The sequence below is a fragment of the Letharia lupina genome (assembly GCF_014066315.1).
Source record: "Letharia lupina isolate WasteWater1 chromosome Unknown contig_17, whole genome shotgun sequence".
NCBI classification, from domain to species: domain Eukaryota; kingdom Fungi; phylum Ascomycota; class Lecanoromycetes; order Lecanorales; family Parmeliaceae; genus Letharia; species Letharia lupina.
The window spans coordinates 976,204-998,901 of NW_023502986.1; the positions used below are offsets into that span (position 1 = coordinate 976,204).

The 22,698-nt window shown below is 52.0% G+C and overlaps 8 protein-coding genes across 8 annotated transcripts; 2 read left to right on the forward strand and 6 right to left on the reverse strand.

The window, feature by feature from the left end:
* Positions 1–1,684: 1,684 nt before the first annotated feature.
* On the reverse strand, positions 1,685–3,806 carry HO133_003392 (uncharacterized protein; the record flags this gene model as incomplete). Its single annotated transcript, XM_037294314.1, has 2 exons — positions 1,685–3,602; positions 3,658–3,806. The coding sequence occupies 2 exons, from the start codon at positions 3,804–3,806 to the stop codon at positions 1,685–1,687; spliced, it is 2,067 nt and encodes a 688-aa protein (XP_037149695.1).
* Positions 3,807–4,848: 1,042 nt separating this feature from the next.
* Positions 4,849–6,897, reverse strand: HO133_003393 (uncharacterized protein; the record flags this gene model as incomplete). Its single annotated transcript, XM_037294315.1, has 3 exons — positions 4,849–5,998; positions 6,080–6,639; positions 6,724–6,897. 3 exons carry the CDS (start codon positions 6,895–6,897, stop codon positions 4,849–4,851), a joined length of 1,884 nt encoding a protein of 627 aa, XP_037149696.1.
* A 397-nt stretch (positions 6,898–7,294) lies between these two features.
* On the forward strand, positions 7,295–7,680 carry HO133_003394 (uncharacterized protein; the record flags this gene model as incomplete). The annotated part of the gene is made up of 2 exons (XM_037294316.1): positions 7,295–7,520; positions 7,598–7,680. 2 exons carry the CDS (start codon positions 7,295–7,297, stop codon positions 7,678–7,680), a joined length of 309 nt encoding a protein of 102 aa, XP_037149697.1.
* A 197-nt stretch (positions 7,681–7,877) lies between these two features.
* HO133_003395 (uncharacterized protein) lies at positions 7,878–9,351 on the reverse strand (the record flags this gene model as incomplete). The annotated part of the gene is made up of 2 exons (XM_037294317.1): positions 7,878–8,144; positions 8,194–9,351. 2 exons carry the CDS (start codon positions 9,349–9,351, stop codon positions 7,878–7,880), a joined length of 1,425 nt encoding a protein of 474 aa, XP_037149698.1.
* Positions 9,352–9,910: 559 nt separating this feature from the next.
* HO133_003396 (uncharacterized protein) lies at positions 9,911–11,989 on the forward strand (the record flags this gene model as incomplete). The annotated part of the gene is made up of 2 exons (XM_037294318.1): positions 9,911–10,188; positions 10,372–11,989. The coding sequence occupies 2 exons, from the start codon at positions 9,911–9,913 to the stop codon at positions 11,987–11,989; spliced, it is 1,896 nt and encodes a 631-aa protein (XP_037149699.1).
* A 523-nt stretch (positions 11,990–12,512) lies between these two features.
* HO133_003397 (uncharacterized protein) lies at positions 12,513–17,180 on the reverse strand (the record flags this gene model as incomplete). Its single annotated transcript, XM_037294319.1, has 5 exons — positions 12,513–14,757; positions 14,812–15,215; positions 15,267–15,560; positions 15,617–16,495; positions 16,656–17,180. 5 exons carry the CDS (start codon positions 17,178–17,180, stop codon positions 12,513–12,515), a joined length of 4,347 nt encoding a protein of 1,448 aa, XP_037149700.1.
* Positions 17,181–19,441: 2,261 nt separating this feature from the next.
* HO133_003398 (uncharacterized protein) lies at positions 19,442–20,114 on the reverse strand (the record flags this gene model as incomplete). The annotated part of the gene is made up of 3 exons (XM_037294320.1): positions 19,442–19,531; positions 19,587–19,673; positions 19,725–20,114. 3 exons carry the CDS (start codon positions 20,112–20,114, stop codon positions 19,442–19,444), a joined length of 567 nt encoding a protein of 188 aa, XP_037149701.1.
* Positions 20,115–21,724: 1,610 nt separating this feature from the next.
* HO133_003399 (uncharacterized protein) lies at positions 21,725–22,648 on the reverse strand (the record flags this gene model as incomplete). Its single annotated transcript, XM_037294321.1, has 1 exon — positions 21,725–22,648. One exon carries the CDS (start codon positions 22,646–22,648, stop codon positions 21,725–21,727), a length of 924 nt encoding a protein of 307 aa, XP_037149702.1.
* Positions 22,649–22,698: the final 50 nt, after the last annotated feature.

Below are 22,698 nucleotides of genomic sequence, written 5' to 3' on the forward strand. Positions count from 1 at the left end.
CGAACGTCCGGGCTGATCAACACGACCATCTCTGTCCTCTGTCATCTTTGAGCCAGCGGATTCGAGGCGTTTGGGGGCTGATCCCGAACCGGACTTCGCCCAACTGGCTCGCCGATCCATGTCCGGTCGCGCTGGTGGCGTATTGTGACACGCACACAGACCCCGCTGTCGTGTGTCCCCCACCATCATAAGAGTGACCGGCATTGGTCTTCAGTGGCCCATGCTCTATGTCCTAGGGTGTACAGAACCTGGAACTCATAGGGAGACCCGACATGTTCCGGTGGGACCTCGGGATTTGGATCGGCATAAGCGCAAGAGATAGATAATGTTACAGGTGGCAGATAGATCACGGGATCCTGAGCTCTCTTGTACCAGCTCGTGTTCGAGATAGATTAGCCCGTTATAACAGAGTGTCTTATTTGCACATACTTAGAAGATCGCCCTGTGCCAGTATGTGCGGAGAAAAGGCATTATTAATACTCGCACAGTCATCAACCACATGTGATTAATGTCAACTAGCTACGAAAAATCCAACACACCCTTGAAGGAAGAGCCGTCTTTGCGGTACAAGTTCAGCAGGAATTTAGCGTGTGCAAACGTGATGTCAAAGCTTGCCACTAAAGCAGGTTCCTTACCTCACACACAAAAGTATGTACGATTATTAGTAATTATTCGTTTCAACATTATCATCTCTTCGTGACAAGTCTTAGACGTTTGATGAGAGTCTCGGTGGGCCGGACCCCGAACGAGGAAATCAACGATCCCGCCAATCTCCCGTCTTACAATGGAAGGTGGAGGCTGAGTCCGTGTCCATTACCGGTGAGTCCGAAGATCCTCTCCGTCGATGTAAATTTCAAGGCGCTCGAGACCTCGTGAGATACGCTGCCGGTATGAGACCAGACGACCTGTGTTGCTTGGTCTGCCTCCTCAACGATGAGCTTGAGAATATCATCCGGCGTTTTTCACCAGACTCTGCTATCAGGCTCCCCGGGTTCGAAGGCTGGCTCAATGGCTTGAGTTATGGCGACTGTGGAACTGGTGATGGCTCGTGGGGGGTTCCCTCGATTCGCAGGTTCTGAAGCTGTCGCGTTGTCTGGATTGCAGATCTTGGAGTCCTTGTGTGTGTTGGGGTTTTCAGCTCAAGCCCTACGGTTTTGGGGCAGGTTTCCAGGAACGAGCGAAGTCTCTGGGGTGCGGCTCCTCGGAATTGGACAGATGCTGAACCAATGTTCTGCGAGGACGAGTATTTATGAACGAGAGGTGAGTGGAAGTCAAGTGTGACAGCAAAAAATGTCTCGGGGTGACAAACGGCTGCCGGCTTCGCCTGCCTTTGGCCGTCGATTTCCTACCAGATTTAAGTAGTTTGGCTGGGTTGTTGTACCCAGCTTAGAGACCACTTAAGAGAATATATGCTGATTTCAAAGCAAGACGACCGATAAGGGTGCTGCACCCACTCCTTTGGTTTTCAGGCTCTTAAACCTCATCCTAAAAATCTCATGGAAGCCAACTTTGCTCCGATTCATGGGCCAAATATCTCTCGAATAGCCCAAGTGTGGCCGAGTTGAGAACAGCCCTTGCCATCACCATGAACTCCGCACTGACTTCATTGTGGTCCCTTGGCTATCAAGATAAGACATGTTCTTCGCACTCATGACGGATCTCTTTCCCACTGTCCAGAGTAGTTCTAATCACTATGCTCAGTAGAAGAATCTTCATGATTGTCATCACTGTCATCATCATCCTCATCTTCATGAGTTCCATCATCAGCTTCACTCCTAACCCCTGTCTCATTTACTTTGCCTTCATCATCTTCCTCGTCGCTCTCATCGTCGAGAACGTCGAATTCTCCAACCAAATCCCATCTATCACCCTTCGCCATCCGGCTCACATACTTGACGAAGCGCATGGTTCCTTTGTCCCTCAAGACTACACCCAGACGATTCCAGCCCGCGGGCATACTGAAAAGGACGCCATCCTCGTCATCGTCGCCGCTGGCTTGGTAGATGGCTGGATCTTGCTTTGACTTCTTAGGGTTAGCGGCTCTTGTGGACCGAGCTCCAGTGCTCATGTCGAACGGAACTTCGACACCATGGTCGCTGCCCCCTTCGTCATGGTCAGGGTCGTCCTCATCTTCGCCGGCCATGTAGGCGAGGTAGCCGCCTACACTAGGCTCGTCCGCTGTGGTAGCGATTTCCTCAGCTTCATCTTTTTCCTTGACTGCGACTTCCTTATTAGTATCTTTCTCTGACTCAGCATTCTCGTCATCTCCCCATCCGGAAGTAGGCGTAATGGACAGACAAAGCTCGATACGCGGGGCGTGTTCCTCATACCCAGTAGCAAGCGTGTAATCCCGTCCTCGCCGAAAACGCCGAACAAGTAAATTATGTGACATAACAGTCTGGCCTGTCGCGAGAGAAAGCCACTTCTGGAAAGCTTCAGAAGGCAAAAGATCTTCTAGCAAGTCAAGAAGCGGAGATTCTCGGCGCTCGCTTGAGCTAGCTTTTTGGAAAAGAAAATGATGCTTGTGTGGCGGCCTGGCAACAGCCCATGATGTCGTTTTCTCAATTTCGGTGGACTCGCTTGGTAGTGTCTGCGATTCCTGAGATTCAATGTAGTCCCGGACTGAGTCAGAGAACTTGTGGGATAGGAAGGTATCAAGACAAAGGGAAAACTCCTCAGCGAAGATCCCGGAGACTGATTCGAGGGTATCTGGCGTAAGGTACGTGGGAGCGATATACTTTAGGAGGAAATTGAGGTCCTCTTCCGAAAGAGCAGGGTCCTCCTGTGACGATGGGGTCGGTAGACCAATGTCGCCACTGCTCTCTGCAGACTTCTTGTAGAGCTCGAAATTCGATTTTGGAAGCTCATACTTGTCTCCTTTGCCTTGTAATTGCATGAGGCTGCTCTTGTCCGCCAGCCGTTCTTCTAAACCCTCGACGTAACCATCTTCACCTTCTTGTGGTATGTGGTACCATCCACTTATTGCCATTCTGGCCCTCCCACCGGCCTTCTCTTTATCTATCTCCTCATCCTCAGCGTAGACCTCCTGTACATCGTGAAAGCTTTCGCCTGGCTGCACGGCAAAGAAGCTCAATTGGTTGAATGCCGGCGGTATCGAGACACTATAGTCCGGACTTGGGACCTTGGTGACCTCTCCATCGTCCTCAGTGTAGGTTTGTGTGGGATACAAGCGCAATGCGCCGCCCCACTCTTCCTTCCAAGGTGTATCTGGATCCGTCAGGTAGAGGATATAGCTAACTCTTCGACTTCCAATGACGTCGTCGTGACATAGTAAGTGACAGCCGGGTGTATAGACATTGATCGCCATGTCCGTCTTTTTTCCAGAGAGCGGACCAGAGTCTGTAACGGTGGATAGGTACTCCCGGAAATCTGAGGAGTACATGGCATCGCGGAGTGTGAGTAATGAAGGCAGAAGCTTGAGAGAGGAGTCATCCAGGCCATCAAGATTTGCCAAGTCCCCAGATTGGTGGATCTTGTAGATGTCCGTTTCTTTGGGAGTGAAGGAAAGGTTCTGGATTTCGGAGCGCACGCTGCGAAGGAGTGCGGGAGAGATGAGGCTTTGGATGACGCCGTGACGGTATCTGTGAGCTGTCAGCATTTAATTGGATGTCATCGATGCGTACTTTCAATGCTCACGGCTTAGAGGTGGCATAGCTCCTTCTATATTCGTCCAAGACAGATCCGCCAAACAGCCCTTCTCGAAAGCGATCTTGGTGGCTCGGTGCTCGCCGTTTGCCTTTTTCAGCGACCTCCAAATCGTCAACTTGATCTGATCTGCGCTTCATGGTGGGTTCAGTTTAAGTCCTGTGCTGCTCAGCAATCAATTGAGCATGATATGTCATATGAGGAGTTGTGGAGCGGGGTTAATTCGAATGGTGGGAGGATTTTTGAGCGCTGGGTAACGAGAGTGAATTCGGACATGATCGGAGAATATATGTATGTCATGATGCACAAGTCGCCGAAGATGAAAAGTCAGTGGCAAGATTGACATTAGTGTCTATCAATCTGCGCAAATATCAATGTGCTGTCTGCCGCTGCTGTGCTGGGTATCAGCTCTATCATCGAAGCTCCCTTATCGGCAACAGCACGTCCGTTGCAACGGCACCCCAGACCACTATCTGCCGGTACTAGTACGGACCCCAGAAACATCTAAATTTGCGTTGCTTGACTCTTATCAGCATCGCCGTCGTTTGAAGCCTTGACGATCCTTTATAACACGGGGAAACAGGCCGTGACAAGCGAAAAAACCTTGTCAATATGTTGTATCATTAAATACTCGGCCACGCAGAGAAACCCACCAAGTCTGATTTTTCTCCGCGTTATGCAAAGCGTCAGGCGTATAAGTTTGAAGATGCACTTCCTTTCCCATAATCTCAATGAGTAAGAGCACTTCTCAGCGTCTTCAGCATCAAGCAAAACTCGGAGTTGGCGGTCAACGTCCTCCAGTACGACTTCAACCACTGATCGTCGGACTATGGCCGCGGGTACACCCTCCTTCTAACTGGAGCGGTTTGAGGAGCATTGGCAGCAATCGATATAGGGTGTGGTGATGGCCTGATTGCGGGTAGTGGGTATGTGAGGGGACATCATCAGCGCAGCCACCAAGTTATAGTCGTGGTTGATTGGAAAGGTATTGCATGGTAAATACATTCATAGATTCGTCGAGAGCCTTGATATAGATACAAGTCGATCTTCCCTTGCATGGCTTCCTGTAGCTGTTCCCAATGCCATCCTCTATCTACAATTCAAGCGTGGGAGAAGCCTATGGCTTCGATTATCTTCATCAGCTGCTCTTAAATCCTTCTCTCTGCCGCATGGGCACCAACCTCAGAAATCAAACTCCCCCCTGAACTGCTCAATATCCATTCCCAGCTCCACCTTCTCCATCAGATCTCTTCTTCCCATGTTCATAAAAACCCTCCTCAGTGTCTCCAACAAATTCGTACTTTGATTCATACCCACCATCCTCTCCACATCGCTTTCGTCGATCGTACTACTTTCTGGATCCTCGCCTATGACCTCCTTGACACGTTGCATGCCCTCGCGCTCGACGACACGATGCATACTTAGTGCGCCAAGGAGGTGCTGTGCCGCTTGGGGGAGCACACCGATGTTGATGCAGGAAACGCCGAGGTTATAACGAGCGCGGACGAAATTGGGGTTTAGGGTTAGAGCTTTTTCGTATGCTGCGATTGCCTCTTCGCTGCGGCCGCTGTTTGCGAGTGTGGCGCCCAACCGATTCCAGAGAAGGTGCGCTTGGTGAGGTTCATTAGTTGTTCCAGACTCAGTGCTTGTAAGCGCCGATTCAAAGCAATCAACAGCTTTGCCGTACTCTTCTGCACCGTAAAAGAGCACGCCTAAACCCACTTGCACGTCTGGGTCCATGTGTTCGCCATCTGGGGAGAGTTGGGCTGCGCGGATGAATTGGGTCGTCACCTTTTCATGGAGAACGTGGCGGTCTGTGAAACCGAAATCACCTGGCGGGGTAAGGTCATCGGGAGAAACGATCTGAGGATACTTTGTTGAAACCCAGCGTTCTAAAGTGCGGTAGGCGGTGGAGTCGTAACCCTCGTTTGTATATGATATAGCGAGACCCATTAAGGCTGAGAGGTTTTTGGGATCGAGCTTGATAGCTTGTTCGAGAGCGCGAATGGCTGGCGACTCTTTTTCGTTCTGGGCTTGTGCGCTGCCGAGTTGGCACCAGGCTTGTACGTGTTGCGGATCTCTCTGTACAGCGGCTTCGAAAGCGAGAGCGGCCAGGGAAAGATTACCACCCTCATTCATTACTTTGATGCCTTCTTCGAACGGGTCTTTAGTTGCGCTGAAAGGATTGTCTTCTTCAAAAGTATAATTGCCCATCTGAGGATCCCGGTAACCGTCATGAAAGTTGCTGTCAAAGTTGTCCCAAGTATCGTAGTCTCGTAACGGTAATTCCTCGCCCATGTGCATACCGTATTCGCCATTATCCATCATGGATCTAGCGTTGGCAGTCTCAGCTTGTATTCCTCGCCACACGCTCTCGAAGTCGCCAAACTCATTGGTCTCGGAAAGGACTGACCTGTCCATGTTATTGAGCTCCTGCTCTATCGCTGCGTTTGCTTCAGCGTCTAAATCGCGTTGAGTTTCTGCGTCCATTTCTGCGAACTGCTGTTCCCAATCTTTCTCATCAAGCTCCACCATTCGTCCTTTTCCTTTGCCAGTGGTCTGCTGTTCTGACGGTCTCCTCTGCAAGCCCATTGGCCTATACTGTGAGCCCATCATCCCAATATTCATTCCGTAGCCCATTCCCATCGATCTATTGTAGCCATTCATCCCTAGATCTGTGTACGAGGTTGGACTCCCAACCCTAGCTGATCCATTCCTCTCAATCTGCTGGAATCGCTGAAACTCAGCTGGTGTAAAGCCAGCAGGGACAAAGCCTCCAGATTTTGGCGCTTGGAACGCAGCCTCCAAGCGCGCTTGCTCTCCGCGATCGAATTCCGATGCCCAGCCAGGTGAGTGTATTCGGGGGGTGGTTGTTCGATAGCCATCCAAGTCTCTTCGCATCTGCTCCATTGCGAAGGGTTGGGGTACATCTTGGTGGAGCTGACCATTATGCTGTAAGAAATCTTGCATCATCTGTAGCTACGCATTAGCCATGATCTAGCTCCTGGGAGGGCCCACGGTGCAAGAACTTAGGTTTGCCGCAACCAGGCAACTCACCTTATCTTCGCTTGGCCCATTCACTTGACTCCTGAAGCTTTCTTGCAGACCTGCGGGCCCTCGCCCCATAAGCCTGTCCCGGTGTAACGACTTGTCATCCTGTACGTGTTTTGTGAATTGGCTCAGTGGGTTCCCTGCGGTCGAGCATTCGGCGCCGCCGAGGAAAGACATCATGTGTAGAAGGTGGCAGGTTTGGCTTGTTACGATGCAAAGGAAGGAGCAATCAAGAAACTGGCAACGCAAAAGTGATAAAAGGTATTATCAAATCTGTTGTTCCAAGCTTGAGTGAAAGCCGAGGCTTGCCATCACCCCCAACGTCATTGGTATTGAGACGTCTATATTGCTAAAACAACGCCATGAGCAGTATGCCCACCACGGTCTCCGAAATCACCTCCGCCATCTCAAGGCTCGCAACAAGTCTCCTCCCTCCTCTCCCAGAACCACCTCCCGCCGTTGTCAAATACCACTCTAGTCTCTATCATTATCACCGCTCCCAGCTCCAATCCAAACACTCCAAACACCACCGAACATCATCCGCCGAGATACAAGCAGCAGCAGCGGCAGCGGCAGCATGCCAACCCCAGAATCCGCCCTCTTCCTTGCAAAAAAGCCCCAAGTCCCGCCAACCTTCCAAGGAGTAGACTACGCGGATACGCCACGGCTGAAGGCAGCGCAGGATGCTATTATTAGGGAACAATGGGTTAAGAGCATGATGGCTAGGTTAATACGGGACGAATTGGGGAAGTGTTATATTAAGGAAGGGGTTAATCATTTGGAGAAGTGTGGGGGTCTGAGAGGTATGTTGTTTGGATAATCGTCCTGAGAAGGGACGGCTATTGGGGGAGCTGCAGGTTGCAGGCTAATTGATATGTAGAAAGATATTTTGAGGCATTGAAGGATGCCAAGGTACGAGGGTATTTGTTTCAGCAGCAGAATTATGTTCCAGGGGATGAGTGAAGGGCGTTTGCATCGATGAGAAATACAGCATTGCTATTGAGACGAGACGTCTACGGGAAGAAAAGCATGGGTGTACATAATTAGATGGCGTTCAGTGGGTCATCCATGAAGGGGTTGGGGATTTGCGCTTTGCATTAACTCTCAATATCAAGAATTTGGAAGTCACGGAGCTGCGATACTTCATGAATGCATTTTTGTTAATAGTACGAATTGTCATTCGAGGGGGTGGAAGAGGACCCCGGGAAAGCTCCAGGCAAGCCAGCCTGAGCCTTCTCACCCTCATCGCTGCCACTCTCATCATCATCACCATCACTCATCTCGTCAACATCAGGCGGAGCACGCATGCGTGTCAATGTGTCGTCATCGAGACTGGGAGGTACAAAAGACTTCGCCGAATGAATATCCCTACCTAAGGGCATGTTCGCTACAAGCGGATCAGAAGGGGGTATCAATTGCGTATTTATCTGCTTCTCTATTAGGACAATCAGTAGGCAAGTCCTGGGCGCGGCCTACCGTGTCATTTATTTTGTTCCATTTCTGTTCCAGCATCTCAATCACTCTCAGTTCCTCCAGTCGACCAGCGTCACTCCCCCACTCACCGCCTCTTTCTATCTTCTTGTCCTCTCTCCGCTCTGTCCAGTCTTTCTTGAACTTTGCCAAGCCTTTCATCTTCGATCCCTCATCCTTTGCGCCTGCAAAGCCCAATTGCTTTTTACCTCCAGTGAGCCAAGCAATCCCTTGCCCGGTCTCACCCCCCAAGTCGGCATCAATGCCAAAGAATCGACACGCTTTTGCTCTCGAGGTCCTCTTTAGTCCATTGACATACTTGATCAATGCTTCGTCTATTCGGCCTGAGGCGCTCAGCATGGCCTCGGCCTTCCCAGCGTGTTCCGCGGCTGCAAGACACAGCCTTGCAAACAGATGAGCTCGCACTTTTGGTATTTCTGGGGGCTTGATCATCCAATCTTTGTCATTCTTATTACGATCTTGAGCAACTACTGCAGGATATGGATCATCTTTCAACACGGCCAGAAGGGTAGCTTCGGCAAGTGCCAACGCGGCAAGACCGCCTTGTGTTTGAGCCAGAGTCTCCAAAATTGCACAAGAGGCGTCTATTTCAGCAGCGCGTGATGCTAGGTAATTGTGGATCGAGTTCGCTTGCAGAAGCTGCTTGGTGGCTGTCGTGATGATAGCGGTTCTCTGTTCAGCGGTAGGAGTGATTGCTCCATACAGAGCTAGAAGCTGCGCTCTTGCTTGTAACGTATAGAGACACGTGAGTGTATGGAGTACGAACGAAATCTCGAAGTCTAGCCCTTTGCCTTTGACCCGAGGAGGCTCTCGCCCTGGGATTGTAGCTGTCAAAGTAGTCCGCCATTCCACATCAATCTCTTTCTTGAGCGCCAGGTCTATCTCTTCCCCATTGACTGGTTTTCCGCACAACGCAGCCTCTAGCGTAAGCAGGTAGGGTAGATAGTCGTCGAAGGTAGCTAGGATGGTGCTCAAGTAGGACGTTCTGGACGAGGGAGGAAGACGTTTGTGTTTCTTCAGTACACTCCGGAACACACTTCGATGGGTCGAGGCAGCCAGCGGCAAAGAAGGGTGAGTCGTACTGTGAACGAAAGATGAGAAGGGGAGGGCCGAAGTGGTGGGCAACGTAAATGCGAAAGGCATGTTCTCTCATGCAGGGTGGGCGGCAGGCAATATGCCAGAGCAAGTGTCAGTCGAAGGGGGAAGATGTCCTAATAAGTCGATAGGAGTAGCATCAATGAGCATGTTTTGGCGCTTTCGAATGCTCTTCTCTTACAGAAAGTGCATATATGAAGCTTAAAGATTGCTTCTCAATTGATTTCATCTTTGAACATTATTGGCAACCGAAAGCGTTAAATCCATTACGAAAGACAGTGTCACTTGGATTCATGCCTAGAACCGACGTCGAAATAAGTATACAACAAGTTTCAATGCTTCAGACGTTCACTGTTTTTTGCATGCAGTCTTTTCACCGTACCTACCCTGCATTCGTGCTGTCTCCGAAAGCTTCGAAATTTCCTCATCAGGAATTTGCCGCCTGGTGCCGCCAACAGTATTCCTACCTCCCATTTACCAATGGACGAGCAGCTTCAAGATTGCCCAAGTCCATTTTTCGCAGACTCACAAGTTTCCTGATGGATTGAATAGTCTTCTGTCTCCGCCTGTCATGTGAAGTCGCGCTTCCAATTTCAAAGGACGCGCCATGGATATAGCAGAAACGATAAGCTGCCAGTGCAACGAGTGCAATATTCTCATTTGTATCTCGTTAAACGATTGGATCGAAGTTTCGACTTCTTATTCAACGTATGAAAGCCCAGGGGCTTTCACGGATCCAGGCCTAGAAATGGTGGAGCAGATCCGAGAGGGATCCAAGGACTCGGAGTTGGAGGGTTGCTTGGTGAAACCTTTGCGATGCCACCGCTGCAAGACGACGTTGGGAGTGAGGTGCGTGGAGGCACCGGTCGAGAAGAGGACGAATGTGTAAGCAGAAGTTTCGTTAGTGTATTGTTCCTAGTAAAGACAGTGATCCATTGTAAGATACCAACAATGCTGTTGAAGTCCATTACGCCTCTCCATGGTTCTAGAAGCGGCTGCTTGGTTTGGAGAAAGACTCCGCTCTTGTGACAGGTCTAGATCATGAGGGACTAACTCTCCGCCCTGTAGCAACCGCAGCTACCTCAAGCTTACCAAGATGACAATGAAGTCTATCACATCAGGCAATCTTGTGGAAGCAAAACCCAAGAAACGCCAGAACAATGTTCTGGACACCAGCCCAAAAGACCCTTTGGCTTCTAGGCCGAATTTGTCAGGGCCAACATCGTCCAAGCAGCGATCAGTACCCCACCGAAGGGGCAGCGAGATTGAAGATACCGAAGCACCATCTTCTGGTCAAATCTTCGAGCTGAACATTGGACAAACCGCTGATCTTATGCCAATTCTCGGGGAGCAGAGAAGAGATATTGACCGTGTCATGGCAAGTGTGAACATTTTGCAGCAAGACATGATCTCTGTCAGGGAATCTGTCCAGCATTTGGAGGATAGAAGAGACCAGGCATCTCAAGATTTCGCTGGGGACGTTGATCTGCTCACGGATAGTATTACAAAGGTCAGCAGCAGACTGAGTGAGCTTGACGCACTTAAGCTCGAGATGAAAATGATGCAGCAGCGTATCAAGCGCATGGAGGATTCAAGGCCAACGGGGCGGCGATCATCTACAGTACTAGGTTCTGCACAGGTATCGAACCGACCATCGCCTACAATCGACGAAAAAGCAATTCCACGCAATGACGCAACGTCAAATGGATTGCTTTTATCAGCTACTCAATCACCAATGTCCGCATATTTTGACGGCTTGTTGGCACCCCAGAAAACCGCCTCTGAGAGACATAATGCGGTGGATGGAGGCGATCCACACTTTCAACGGCTCTCATTGGGATCCAAAGCCGAAGCGCTGCCACCCCAGAAAATGGTTGCCACGAGGCCAAGAACGCTCATCAATGGCACCGCCAGCAGAGGAAGCCACACCTCAGTCAACATGCCACCTCCCCAAATACCACGCAAGGGGCCAGACCAGAATACCATCAGGCACGGGAGCTCAACCGCCAGTGATGTGGCTACTCCTCGCACAGCATCGACGTCTATCACGGGTAATACGGATTCAACCATTCTTCCACGAAATATATCTCAATTGCAAGAGACTTCCACTGGCTCTCATCAAAATAACCAAGACGACCATAAATACGATGATGAGCTTGTCGACGACGTCCGCCCTCAGTCATCGACTGGGTCATCAACTAGGAATTCTTGGCAGCCAGCAGGCAAGACTGCTCATTCACCCCAGAATCGAGCAGATCAAAGCGCCCAGCAGCCTCCACCCAAGACCAAACGCCGACAAAGTGTGCCAGTGGCTCCTCCCATTTCCGAGCCCAGCGACGGCAACAAGACAGCTCGCGGCCGCACCACCCATCGCAACAGCAAGCGCCGCAAGACCACCGCTTTCGATGCGAGCACTCCAAGCACTTCAGTCTGGGACGTCGACTCTCGAGACTCGAGATCTAGTAGCGGCCGACGTGATGAGCATGGTCTTCTCCTCAGAGCTAATGGTGAGGTTGATGGAAGATCTGCACGATATCAGAACCTGGAGAGTAAGGGGGGGAAGAAGCCTGGAAAGAGGGACAGAGACGGCTATCTACTGAAGCCGGATGGCACGAGGGATCCTCGGTCTGTGAAGAGTGTGAATCAATGGAAGAAGAAGAAGGCGGAGGCGGAGCTGTCAGGATGAGTGATGGGAAGGTGAGGGTGCTGTATCGCACTTCTCGAAATGAGGGGTTTGAAGGGCTTGCCATCGCATATGGTACCATACTGGCTTTTGCTGTCTAAGTGGGGAGGCAATACTACGCTACTGCTCAGTATTTATCACGGCACAATGGTTGCTTAGTATCTGAGTATGAGAGCTATACCTGCTGGTCACCACCCTTACGAATGCGACACAGCAGGACGGCTAGATCTTCGGTATCGAGCTTACAATAAGCCTTACAATCAAGTTACGTCATCAGAATCATGCTATTGCAAGCTGCTCGATTGATCTAAAACACTTTGCATGCTATGCTATCGCAAAATCACGACTCGCTAATTTTTGCTGAACCTCATTTCCGCTCGCTCACAAACATGCATGCAATCTCAACCCTTACACACAAGAAAACCATACCCGTTGAACCCCGCAAGCAGGGCCAACGGGCTGGCGAAAGAGTCGTACTAGTAGTGGGCAATGACCCCAAACCACACCGCGACTCAACCCGTAAGTCCTAACTCTTGCCGGTAGCATTGTTGGTGTTGGAAGTAGCCTCGTCAATCTCTCTGCCCTTTCCCTTGTCCTTGCTCGATCCTTCGCCGTTCTTGCTCGCTCCAAGCGCAGCGGTGCTCTCACGACTCTTGCGATCCTCAGCCACCTTGAACTTGTCCTTCTCGACTTCGACGACGAAAGCTTTCTCTCCCGGCTTTCTGATATTCTTGCTGATGCCGACGAAGAATTCGCAGCGGAAGCGTAGAAACTCCTTGTCTCTTGCCGATGTCGCACCAATCCTTGGTTCCACGACCGTGATTTCATCCCCAGTCCTCAGTCTGCCCCATAAGTACTCCCCTCTCCCTTTCTTCAACTTTACTCCGTTAACCAGCACATACAGAGACGCGTGCGTGCGTAAGATCGCCTCCAGCTTTGGATGATTCACCCAGTTCTTCTTGTCGGCGTCGATGTCGGCCTCGATCCCTGGGTACCACATCTGGATGTCGAGGGCTTGCTTGGGGATACGGTCGTCTCTGGGGTTGGGGTGAACGAACGTGGAGTCGGGTTTGCGGCCGTAGGTGGTTAATCGCTCTGTGATGTAGATGGCGGGTGTATGGATGGAGCCGCGTGTGGGCTGGAGGTTGCCGAAGCGGAGAGGAGGCTTGACAAAGGATGCGGTTGCTGTCGGGGCAAGATGGGCCGTCGCGTCAAAAATCGCGGTGCCGGTCATGGGTTGGGGGATGGTAGAAGTTGGGTCCGCGTGCGAAGATGTGGGGCGTGAAGAGGCTCGCGAGATGGGGCGAGAGGTGGTGCGAGATGCTGCTTTTGCTGCTTTCTTGGCTTTAGCAGCAGCGAGTGCTTCTTCGAGACGTAAGACTTCATCTTCACTGTCTCCGTCATATCCCATCATGATGTCATCATCCTCTGCTCCAAAGTGTTGAGACGACTCGCGGCTGTTGAATGCTGTCGTTGGCAAGTCGTCATTGCTCTTGAATGCTCCACGTGACTGTTGGCCATCTTGATATCCGCCGTAGTTACTACCTCGTAGGCCGGGTATGGACATTGGAGACATGCTCTTCTGTCTAAGATCTTCGATCGACGCGCGACGCGCCGCAGAATATCCCTCAAACGTGTTAGGTAGCTCGCCAGGTGGGTGTTCAATACCAGTAGTCTTGGGTCGCTTAGAAGCTCCTTCGAATTCGGGAGGTAGCATATCTTGGCTGGAACGCTTGGAGTTAGGCTGAGAAGACGGAGAGTCGCGGTCTTTGGACAATTTTGGGGTGGCGGGCTTGCCATTCTCCGCTCGAGCAGATGCGCCAGATCCAGTAGACGTCATGTTGAGCTGACCAACGAGTACCTCAGTACCAAGCAGACTGGGTGCAGCTCCGCTGTGTGTAGGACCAGGTAAGCGTTGTGAATGCTGAACGTCGTCTTTTGTGGTCCCTCGATTTGTATTTTGTTGATGATCGGCATGGGTGTTAGACACATTTGCCGCGCTAGCGTCTTCTGGGCTGCCAGCACGAGAATCATTGTAAAGACCTTCGGAAGATTGGTCGTAGCTTCCAGGCCCATGTCCATGTACTCGCAACGCGCGATTACCCTCTGTACCAAGGGCGCCGGAGCTAGCAAGTGCAGACGTTCCAATCTCGCCGAAAAGCCGATTTGGCTGCGGTTGAACTCCCATATTGTTTGCAGAAATTTGGGGTGGCGGACACGTCATGTCCAGCGGTGGGGCATCGGCCCAGTTTGCTTGCTGATGATTTCGAGCCACCATCGATGGAGTCTCTCCCCATACGTTCCGTGTCACGTCCGGAACCCAAGCTCGAGCACGTTTAGACGCACGAGGATCTTCGGTCGCATCCCCGACTGGTTCTTCTGCTCTATCATCTTCCTCATCGCCAATGCTCAGCTGAGATGCATGAGCGTTCAGGAAGCGCTCGGCTGGGTCACTAAGAACACAGTCAGACGCATCTGCTGGGCCTTCAGCGACGCGAACCCATGGATGGTCTAACAATTCCTCGTCGGAAGCACGCTCAGAGGGATCTGTGACGAGCATCCCAGATAGAAAGTCGATGCCCAGGTGTGATACGCCTACCATCCTCAAGCGCTCCCAGTTCACCGGCTTGTGCATCACATTCCACAGCATATCCTCACCCTGAGGATCGTGTCTAGCAATAAAAGGTGCTTGTCCAGATAGCAAGTGGTAAAGCACGGCACCAAGACCCCATAAGTCAACAGAGTGCTGGTAGGGGAACGTGTGATCGTACCTGATACACTGTATCAGTACGACATGCCCTACAGGCGACATGGCCTCTACTTACTTTGGATTTGTACGCGAACGCTTGGATGGCAATGAGGCTTTGACTCTGTTATATCCCGGATAGACCTCAGGGGCACAGTACATCATCGTGCCACAGAAAGTCTTGAGGAAAGTCTCTTTGTTGGTGACGATTTTCGAGAGTCCAAAGTCGGATAGCTTGAAGACATAGGGGCAATCACTTTCCATCAGGACGTTGTCGGGCTTAAGATCCCGGTGGGTGATACCACGTTGATGCAGGTAGTCCAGAGCCTGCAAAATCTGTCGAGCGACATGCATCGACATATACTCCGGCATTGGAGCTCCATTACGGGTCCACGCGCCGAGGTCTCCATAACGAACGTACTCCATTACAATGAAGAGCCACTGAGCTGTCTCATGATGGTCGACATACTTCACGATGTTGGGCTGGTGAGGTGTCAGTCTTGCCGCGTCTTCTTGGAGAGTAGGAGCACTTACATGACGTAAGCCCTTGATGACATTGAGCTCATTGTAGATCTTGCTTGAAAGGCTCCCATCTTTGACAAGACGGCTCTTGTCCAACTGTTTCACAGCAAACACTACACCATCTCTCTTCGAGGACACCTTGTATACGTTTGCAAAGGCTCCCGAGCCAACAAAGCCAACAACGTTATACTTGGCACCACCACTCCAATGCATGCCGTGGGAGTTGGCTCCAGTCGCAGCTGCCAACAGAGATGTGTGGGGCGAAGTGTCCGGCCTCACGCCCTGCGGCAAGGCGTGCATAGGGACCTGCTTCTGGGTCAGATTCTGTGCCAGCAAAAAGTTGTAGAAGCTTTGAATCTTACTGGGGGTACGACCGGAGCATTACCGTTTCGTGCAGCTTGAGCAAGAAATCCATGTTGTCGTTCTGCTTGCTCAACACACTTGATGTATGCATAACAATTCTGGGTGTACTTTTCAATGCCGACTTCGCTCCTCATGGGCATCTTGACACTGAATCTGATAGACTGTCCGCGCTGTTTTCCCTGGAGAGGAAGCTCAATGGTATCACCGTTACAAAGGGTATGTTGTGATTCGCGATTGGTATCCGAGGAGTCGCCCTTAGGGCCGTGTAAGACGATATCGTCAATGATTGTGCCATTAGTGGAAGTGTCCTCGATCATGAGACTTCCGTTATTCTTCATGAAGATTCGAAAGTGGCGATTACTAATCATGTAGGTGTCATGATTGGTGAGCAACAAGTCGCACCTCGCAGGGTTGCGGCCAAAGGTAAAACCTAGGCCAAGATTGTGAACCTTTGAGGAAAATCGAAGAGCAATATCCTTTGCGGGTCCATCCCATTTTGACTGGTTCGGATCAGGAGGCTGGGCATTTAAGTTCTCGGAATCGTCAGATTCGTCACCTGATCTTGTATCGCCTCCAGTAGTCATGTCTTCGTCAGGAGCTTTGTATATGTGAGACATGCCATGATTCTGTAGAATATGTTGAGGTGCTGCATTAGCAGTAAGCTCGACAGCCTCATGAGCTGCCGGTGATGTAGGGAGGAGGATGCAGATGATGTCTGATTCATCTTGCTCGCTGAGCATGCTATTGAAGCCTTCTTGACGAGCGACTGGCTGAGTAGCTGGTTGGGTGCATTGTTCTTCCATGGCGTCGAAACCTTTGTATTGAGGAGCGGCTATAGGTAGTCGGCCGTTGCAATTGACCCCTTCTTTGTGTAAAGGCTAAGGTCGAGACAAGTCAGATCCCGCACTACTCAATGGTTCTGACACATAGATGGTGTGAAATGCTCGATACACGACAAAGTATTTATTGTGGCCGGGAAGAACCGAGGCAAATGGAAAGCGGGGAAGTTGTAATGGGAGGACGGTGGCATAGACTTACAACACGATGCTTGAGACGTACAGTGAGCCGAGTGCCTCCAGGTATTATCTCAGTGCTCTCAGAAGACGAGCTACGAACGATCTCGTCGAGGGCACTGTCATCGAACTCTTCTTGATGAGGATAGTCAAAGCGGTTGACACGAGAGTCGATAATCTTCTGGTTGTCAAGATTGCAGTCACGGGGAATAACGGCCTCTTCTTCACCAAGGTCGTAGTCGCCCCCGTCGACGGCGCTAGCGTCACCAAGGTGGAGGTCACCGTGACCACGAGTAGGTAACTGGGACGAGACCTCTAAATAGTCTAGGTCACCAAAGGGTAAATCCTCGCGATAGTCTGTGTCGGGTTGACTATCAGGGATCTCAGCTGGGAGGTATGGGTCAGGCTGGCTATCCGGGATTTCAGCCGGAAGCTCTGAGCGTGTGCTCTGGTACTCTTCATGCTGGTCAGCGTCGTCATCTTCGTAAAGCGAGAAACGAGAGCGATGATTGTCTCCTTGGCTAGGGTTGTTACGAGTGACGAAAGACATGATTGCAAGGTCGTAGTGCTATATTTGTGCGTTGTGTTGGGGTTGTGTCAGGCGAGTGCGGAGGTCGCAGGGTGAGTCAGTGCGGCACCACTTCTGCGAATTGCAGAGGGGCAACACTGTGTAGAAAGCTTGAAGCAGAATCTTTGAAGGCCTTGATGGCCACGTTGAAAGCACACAAGCTTGATGGAAGAGAAGTTGGGGAAATGGGGAAGGGTGGTAGGTTGGAAGGTTGAGGGAGGAGGAAAGATAAATGAGATTTTCGGGCATACATAGCAACCACCCCGGTCACACAAATCGGTCTAACCTCGGGCGATAGCAACCAGCTACTTTCAATATGACACTTGTTGTAAGATCTTCCACCCTCATCAACCATCGTCACCACATCACCTTTAGATGTATGTCTCCTGTCCTATTGCTCTATCCCTTGTCCTCTTGCCGTGTCGTCCGAGTCTTGAGGCTAACTGGCATGCAGCCTCAGTATTGGCATTGCAATAATGCCTTTCATTAACTGGCTCAAAAGTAGGCAATCCAAACCGCAAGCAGCACACGAAGACGAACGGCCTTTGACCGCAAATCGTCGACGCCTAAGAGGTACTGATAAAAGCCGTCGAGAACAATCTGGCAACGTCTCTGGGCTTCAGGGAACGCTCACAAGGCAAGAAATACACGAAAAGCCGACGTAAGAAACAATAGCAGCACAGCAATTGAAGAGAAACTGACAGAGAGAAAGGACTGGCAGCGCAAAGCCGGAGAAAGGCAACAAGAAACAAAAGCAGCCAAAGCAAAGGGACGATTCCAATAAGAGCACAAAGATAGCAAAGATCAAGCAGGCACTTGGGCGGTTGATAAGGAGGACGGGAAAAGGAAGGAGGAGAAGCCAGAGAGGTATGTACAAGTACAATAGAAAGAGAAAGTCAAGGCTTGCAGTCATTTTTGGTTACTCGCGGGAGATCGACAAGTCTAACGATATTGGCTCTAGACGCCCTTGACCAACTGAGGCCAGCGGAACACAGAATGCCATTGGATCCATGATGTTTCTGAGGGTGAGTGGAATGAGAAGAGTATGATGTTACAATGCAGTCAGTGGCCTTGTGGAGAGCAGCTCTATCTATGTGGCCCCCTGCGTCTGGTGGCTACAGAAAACTTCCTCTGAACATTCCAAGACATTCCCATCTCAGCAAACATCGAGAAAAGCTAACGCATATGTCTTGCATACAGGTATTTGTTCCAAGGAAGACGGCAGAATCCTGCTGTGCAAAAGCCGGGTTGTAAAAGCACATTTGGCCAACAGATCTGGCTATTTCGGTGCAATTTTCAGTTGGATGGTGCTTCAAGCTACTCAATGAAGTTGTGTACCGTCTGTCTACATTGCTTCTCCCATCCTCATAGCAGCCTGTGCTTTCTGAATATCCAATTCAAGATTTCCAATCCATCGACATATTTTCCAGTTCTATACACCGCTCTCCCACTTTAAAGAGAATGGCAGGTGTGCCCGTGGAAATGCTAACATTATTTGCTGGTCCATACTCTCCAACTTTCTTTCCCTCACAACCATATGCTCGTCTTCTCCATGCGCTCATACCCTAAGAATATTCGGTGAGGCTGGGTTGCCGGAGAATGATGGCACCACTCCGCTTACCTTCGCAGATTTCGCAGATTTCGAGCCTTGGACTACTGACACTGATGCGTGTATGCTGTGTCGACTTTGCTGGGTATGGTGGCTCTTATGCGTGAGACTCTGATCTGAATCAGAGGACTCGCTACATTTTACGTTTACCTACAGCTCCAGTGAAGTATAGGGAAGGGTCTACTTGGGGGATAGTGAGTACTAACGACGGATAATCTTGGAGTAAAAAGAATGCTTGATGGTCCGCCTGAGCATGCTCAACCGCAGATGGACAACGAGAAGAGCCGAGGATTACGGTGTCCGGCCTGCGAAGCGGCAACATCAGGCTCACGAGGGTCAATGTATTTAATCAAAGGTATGATCGGAAGAGAAGTAAGGTAACGGTTGACTGCAACCGCCGGCAGTCATTCAACTAAAGCATATGGGTACTGACACCTGAACACGGTACATACGGGCTTGCACCGAGACGTCCCCATGGAGTAATTGTACCTCTATTCGAGCGGTAGACACTCTCGACTTCCTATCGTTCAGAAACCTTTTCTTTAGACGACCTCAACCGCAACTCTTCCACTCCCCAGACTTGCTCCCTTACGCAGGGCCCGAGCCTACCCCAAGACGAATCCCAGCCTTCTACCTAGCCTCTTCTGGCTCTCCCTCCTTCAGCATTCCACTCGTCCCATTTCATGGCCCGAAAATGGGAAGGCAGGCCGCCCATGCGGTTTCGCTAACAGAGAAGTCAGTCATCACCACACACCACTTTCGAGATCAAATCCACATACGAATTCGCCCTTCGCGTTGCGCCGAGCTTCCTCCTCAAGCGTAATCCTGTCATGCTGGGAAGCCAGGAAGCCAACCTGTGATGTTACCTAACTTGGTCAGCCATCGTCTCACTCTCCTCCGTGCGTCATCATGCTCACATCTTTCCCTCTCTCAACCTTGCCCTCTCCTGGCCCATCCGCAGACCAAGATGGACTACCCTCCTCCTTCACGATCACAGTCTCCGCACTCTGCACATCCTGAACCAGCAACGCTCCAGTGGGACCAGGCCGTAACACATAAGACACCCGCATTTCCCCTGAAGCGAACAGATTCAGGAACTCCACGAGCTGGATATTCGAAAGGCCGAAGGCGAGGTCGTAATCTGGACGGCTGGTGCGGTCTTCCGGAATGATGGTGAAGGAGGGCGGTGTGGTGTTGACGGCTTTGACCCTGCCGAAGTAGCGGGGTTCGGTTCCCATGCTGGGCTCAGCTGCACTCGTGTAGGATTCCTGTCGAAGGGGAATTGCCGGGTGTGGGAAGGTGGCCATGCTGGGCTCAATTCTGTTTATTGTGGGAAAGAAGACGGTACAGAATTCCCCGATTTAAGATACCGGCTCTTGCAGAAGGGTCTCCGAGATTTTTTGCGAGGTTACGTCGCCGGATGACGAGATTATGTTGTGTAACCGTAAGCAGCGGGGTCGGAAAAATCACCATTTCCCAGCCGCCAGTCAGTGAAAAACGGAGAGATGGCGGGATTTGGCCAGCATGTGTGTGTGTGTTTTTGGATATGTGGATGTGTTGGTAGATATGTTGGGGATGAAGCTGTGTCTAAGAGAAGATGTGCACGGTTGTGTCCCTCCCTCAACAACACTGCTTGCTTGGCTTGATGATACGACCAGGGAGGTATCAAATAAAGGTAGATTGCCGGAAAGTTAAAGGCTTTGTTCCGAAACCTGCGTCTATCCGATCTGAAGAAGAAGAAAGAGAAGAAAAACGTAACAAAAAAAGCGACAGCATTCCACCCGAAAGCACCACCGGCCCAACACGACCACGTCTGCGCATCTTCCACCCGCAAGAAGTCCCAAGGGCAGCGAAACGCCTCCCAAAAGGCTGCGAAACGCTTCACCAAAGCCAAAGCCAACGCCAAGTCCCGAAAAAAGCTCCCCGTCCGACTTCGAAACGCCAGCAGCCCACCCGACCGACCCAGCACGTACTCTACCAACCCCAAACTCCCCGCCCATCGCCCAAATGCACAGAGGTTCGATCCCGAAAAAAAAGAAACACCGGCAGCGTGCCCGATCAACCGGGCGTGTACCCCTCCCTTCTCCTTCGCCCACGACGCAACGCATGTCGGCCACGGACACAACCTAGCTACCTCGCCCCCCCCACCCCGGCGTAAAAGCCCCGTCCGTCCCCCGTGGCTCGAAAAACGGGCGGCGGCCTAGATTGGCGTTGAAAAAAAAAAGGACCGCGGGCGAAAGCCCACATCCTGCATCCGATGGAAACTGAAGAACGCCGTTTCCAAAAAGGGGCCGAGTGGCTTCGGACCCACGGAGTGACGAGGGCGAGCCGGAGACGGCCAGAGAACGCACATGCTGCGCTCTCGAGCCGGCGATCTGGGGCTCGGTGGCTGGGGGAGGGTTTGAATTGAGGTTTTGGTTTGGTGCAGGGAGGTTTGAATTGAGGTTTTTTTCTGGTTTGGTGCAGGGTGATGGGATCGTTGGATTTGGTTCCGTTGGACGATTGACGGAGCACATGGTTGGGCAGGGTTCTGGGCGACGAGCATACCCGACAGCGTAGAAAAACAAGGAAGAGTCAGAAAAACCGTTAGAGAATGGCGGGATGTAGCGCACGCTTCCCATTGAACGAGAAGCCTGTTGAGCCATCCATCCGGCAAGAGATTCGCTGGGGCTTCAGACCCATAGTAGACATCACAGAAGAACAACGACGGGTCAAGAACCCGGTCGAGGATTTCGACGTAGAGTCCTTATTTCCATGCTCGAGTCCCGTTGTAAAGCGTGCAAGTCCGCCAGCAAAATGCACCACCACCATCACACAGCCCTCACCTCTCGCCCCAGTCCCCGCAGACTTCCGGAAAAACGGACCGCCGGAAAACCCATCAACCGTTCACCGCATCCACTCGCGATCCCGAACCCCCTCATCCTTTCCCCCTCCCGCTCCTCGTCCTGCCCTTGTCCTTCCCGTCCAACCGGTCCCTCCACGGATCATACGGCGAAGCCACGACGTGCTCCGGCGCCCTCGGCCTGGGCTTCACGTCCCCGTCCCGGAGCGGCTGGCCGGCCACGGGTCGGGACCGCTGCTCCTCGTGCAGCTTGTCCAGCGATGCGCCCACGATGTGGTACTTCGCCCAGTTGACCGGCGGCATGCGCACCACGTTCTGCCCGGACGGGATCTCCCCGAACGCCGCCCCCCCACCCATCCCCACCGTCGCACCGTCGTCGTCGTCTCCATCCCCCAACCCATGCACCTCCCCACCACCTTCTCCACCATCCACCCCCCCCGCACGCGTAGTGTCCGCTCCGTCGAAGCCCTCCCGCACCTCCCCCACAGGGCCGAGGATCCCCCGCATCCCCCGCGCCCTGATCTTCCCACCGGCCACGGCCCGGGCGAAAGCTTCCGGGTCGGCGACGGCGGCTTCCTTTTGCCGTTCCAGCGTCCGCATGTCCCGCAGCGCCTGCTGCCGCTGCAGTTGCAGAACGGACATGGCCGCGCGCAGGGCGATCGCGTCGGGGTTGCTGCACTCGCGGACGGGGACGGGCGGGGGCAGCGCTGGCATTTGAGGCGTGGGAGGGGGAGGTGGCGCGGGTTGGGTGGTTGAGGACTGCGGGGCGGGGGCGTGAGAGGGGAGCGGGGCGGGCGGGGGAGGCGCGGGAGGGTGTTGAATGCGGGGTTTGGTGTAGCTGCTGCCGGCCGCCTCGGTGGAGGGAGCGGGGAGGGAGTTGGACATGGTGGGGGTTATGGGGGAGTAGGGCGGTGCTGTTGGAGAAGGCGGACGGGGGTCAGGTTGCTGGTCATTGTGTAGGGGATCCGGGGTGCGGGGAGGGATGGAGAGAGGGGGCATGATGAATCGCTGGATTTGCTGCGCGAGGTGAGGTTGAGAGTGAAGGAGCC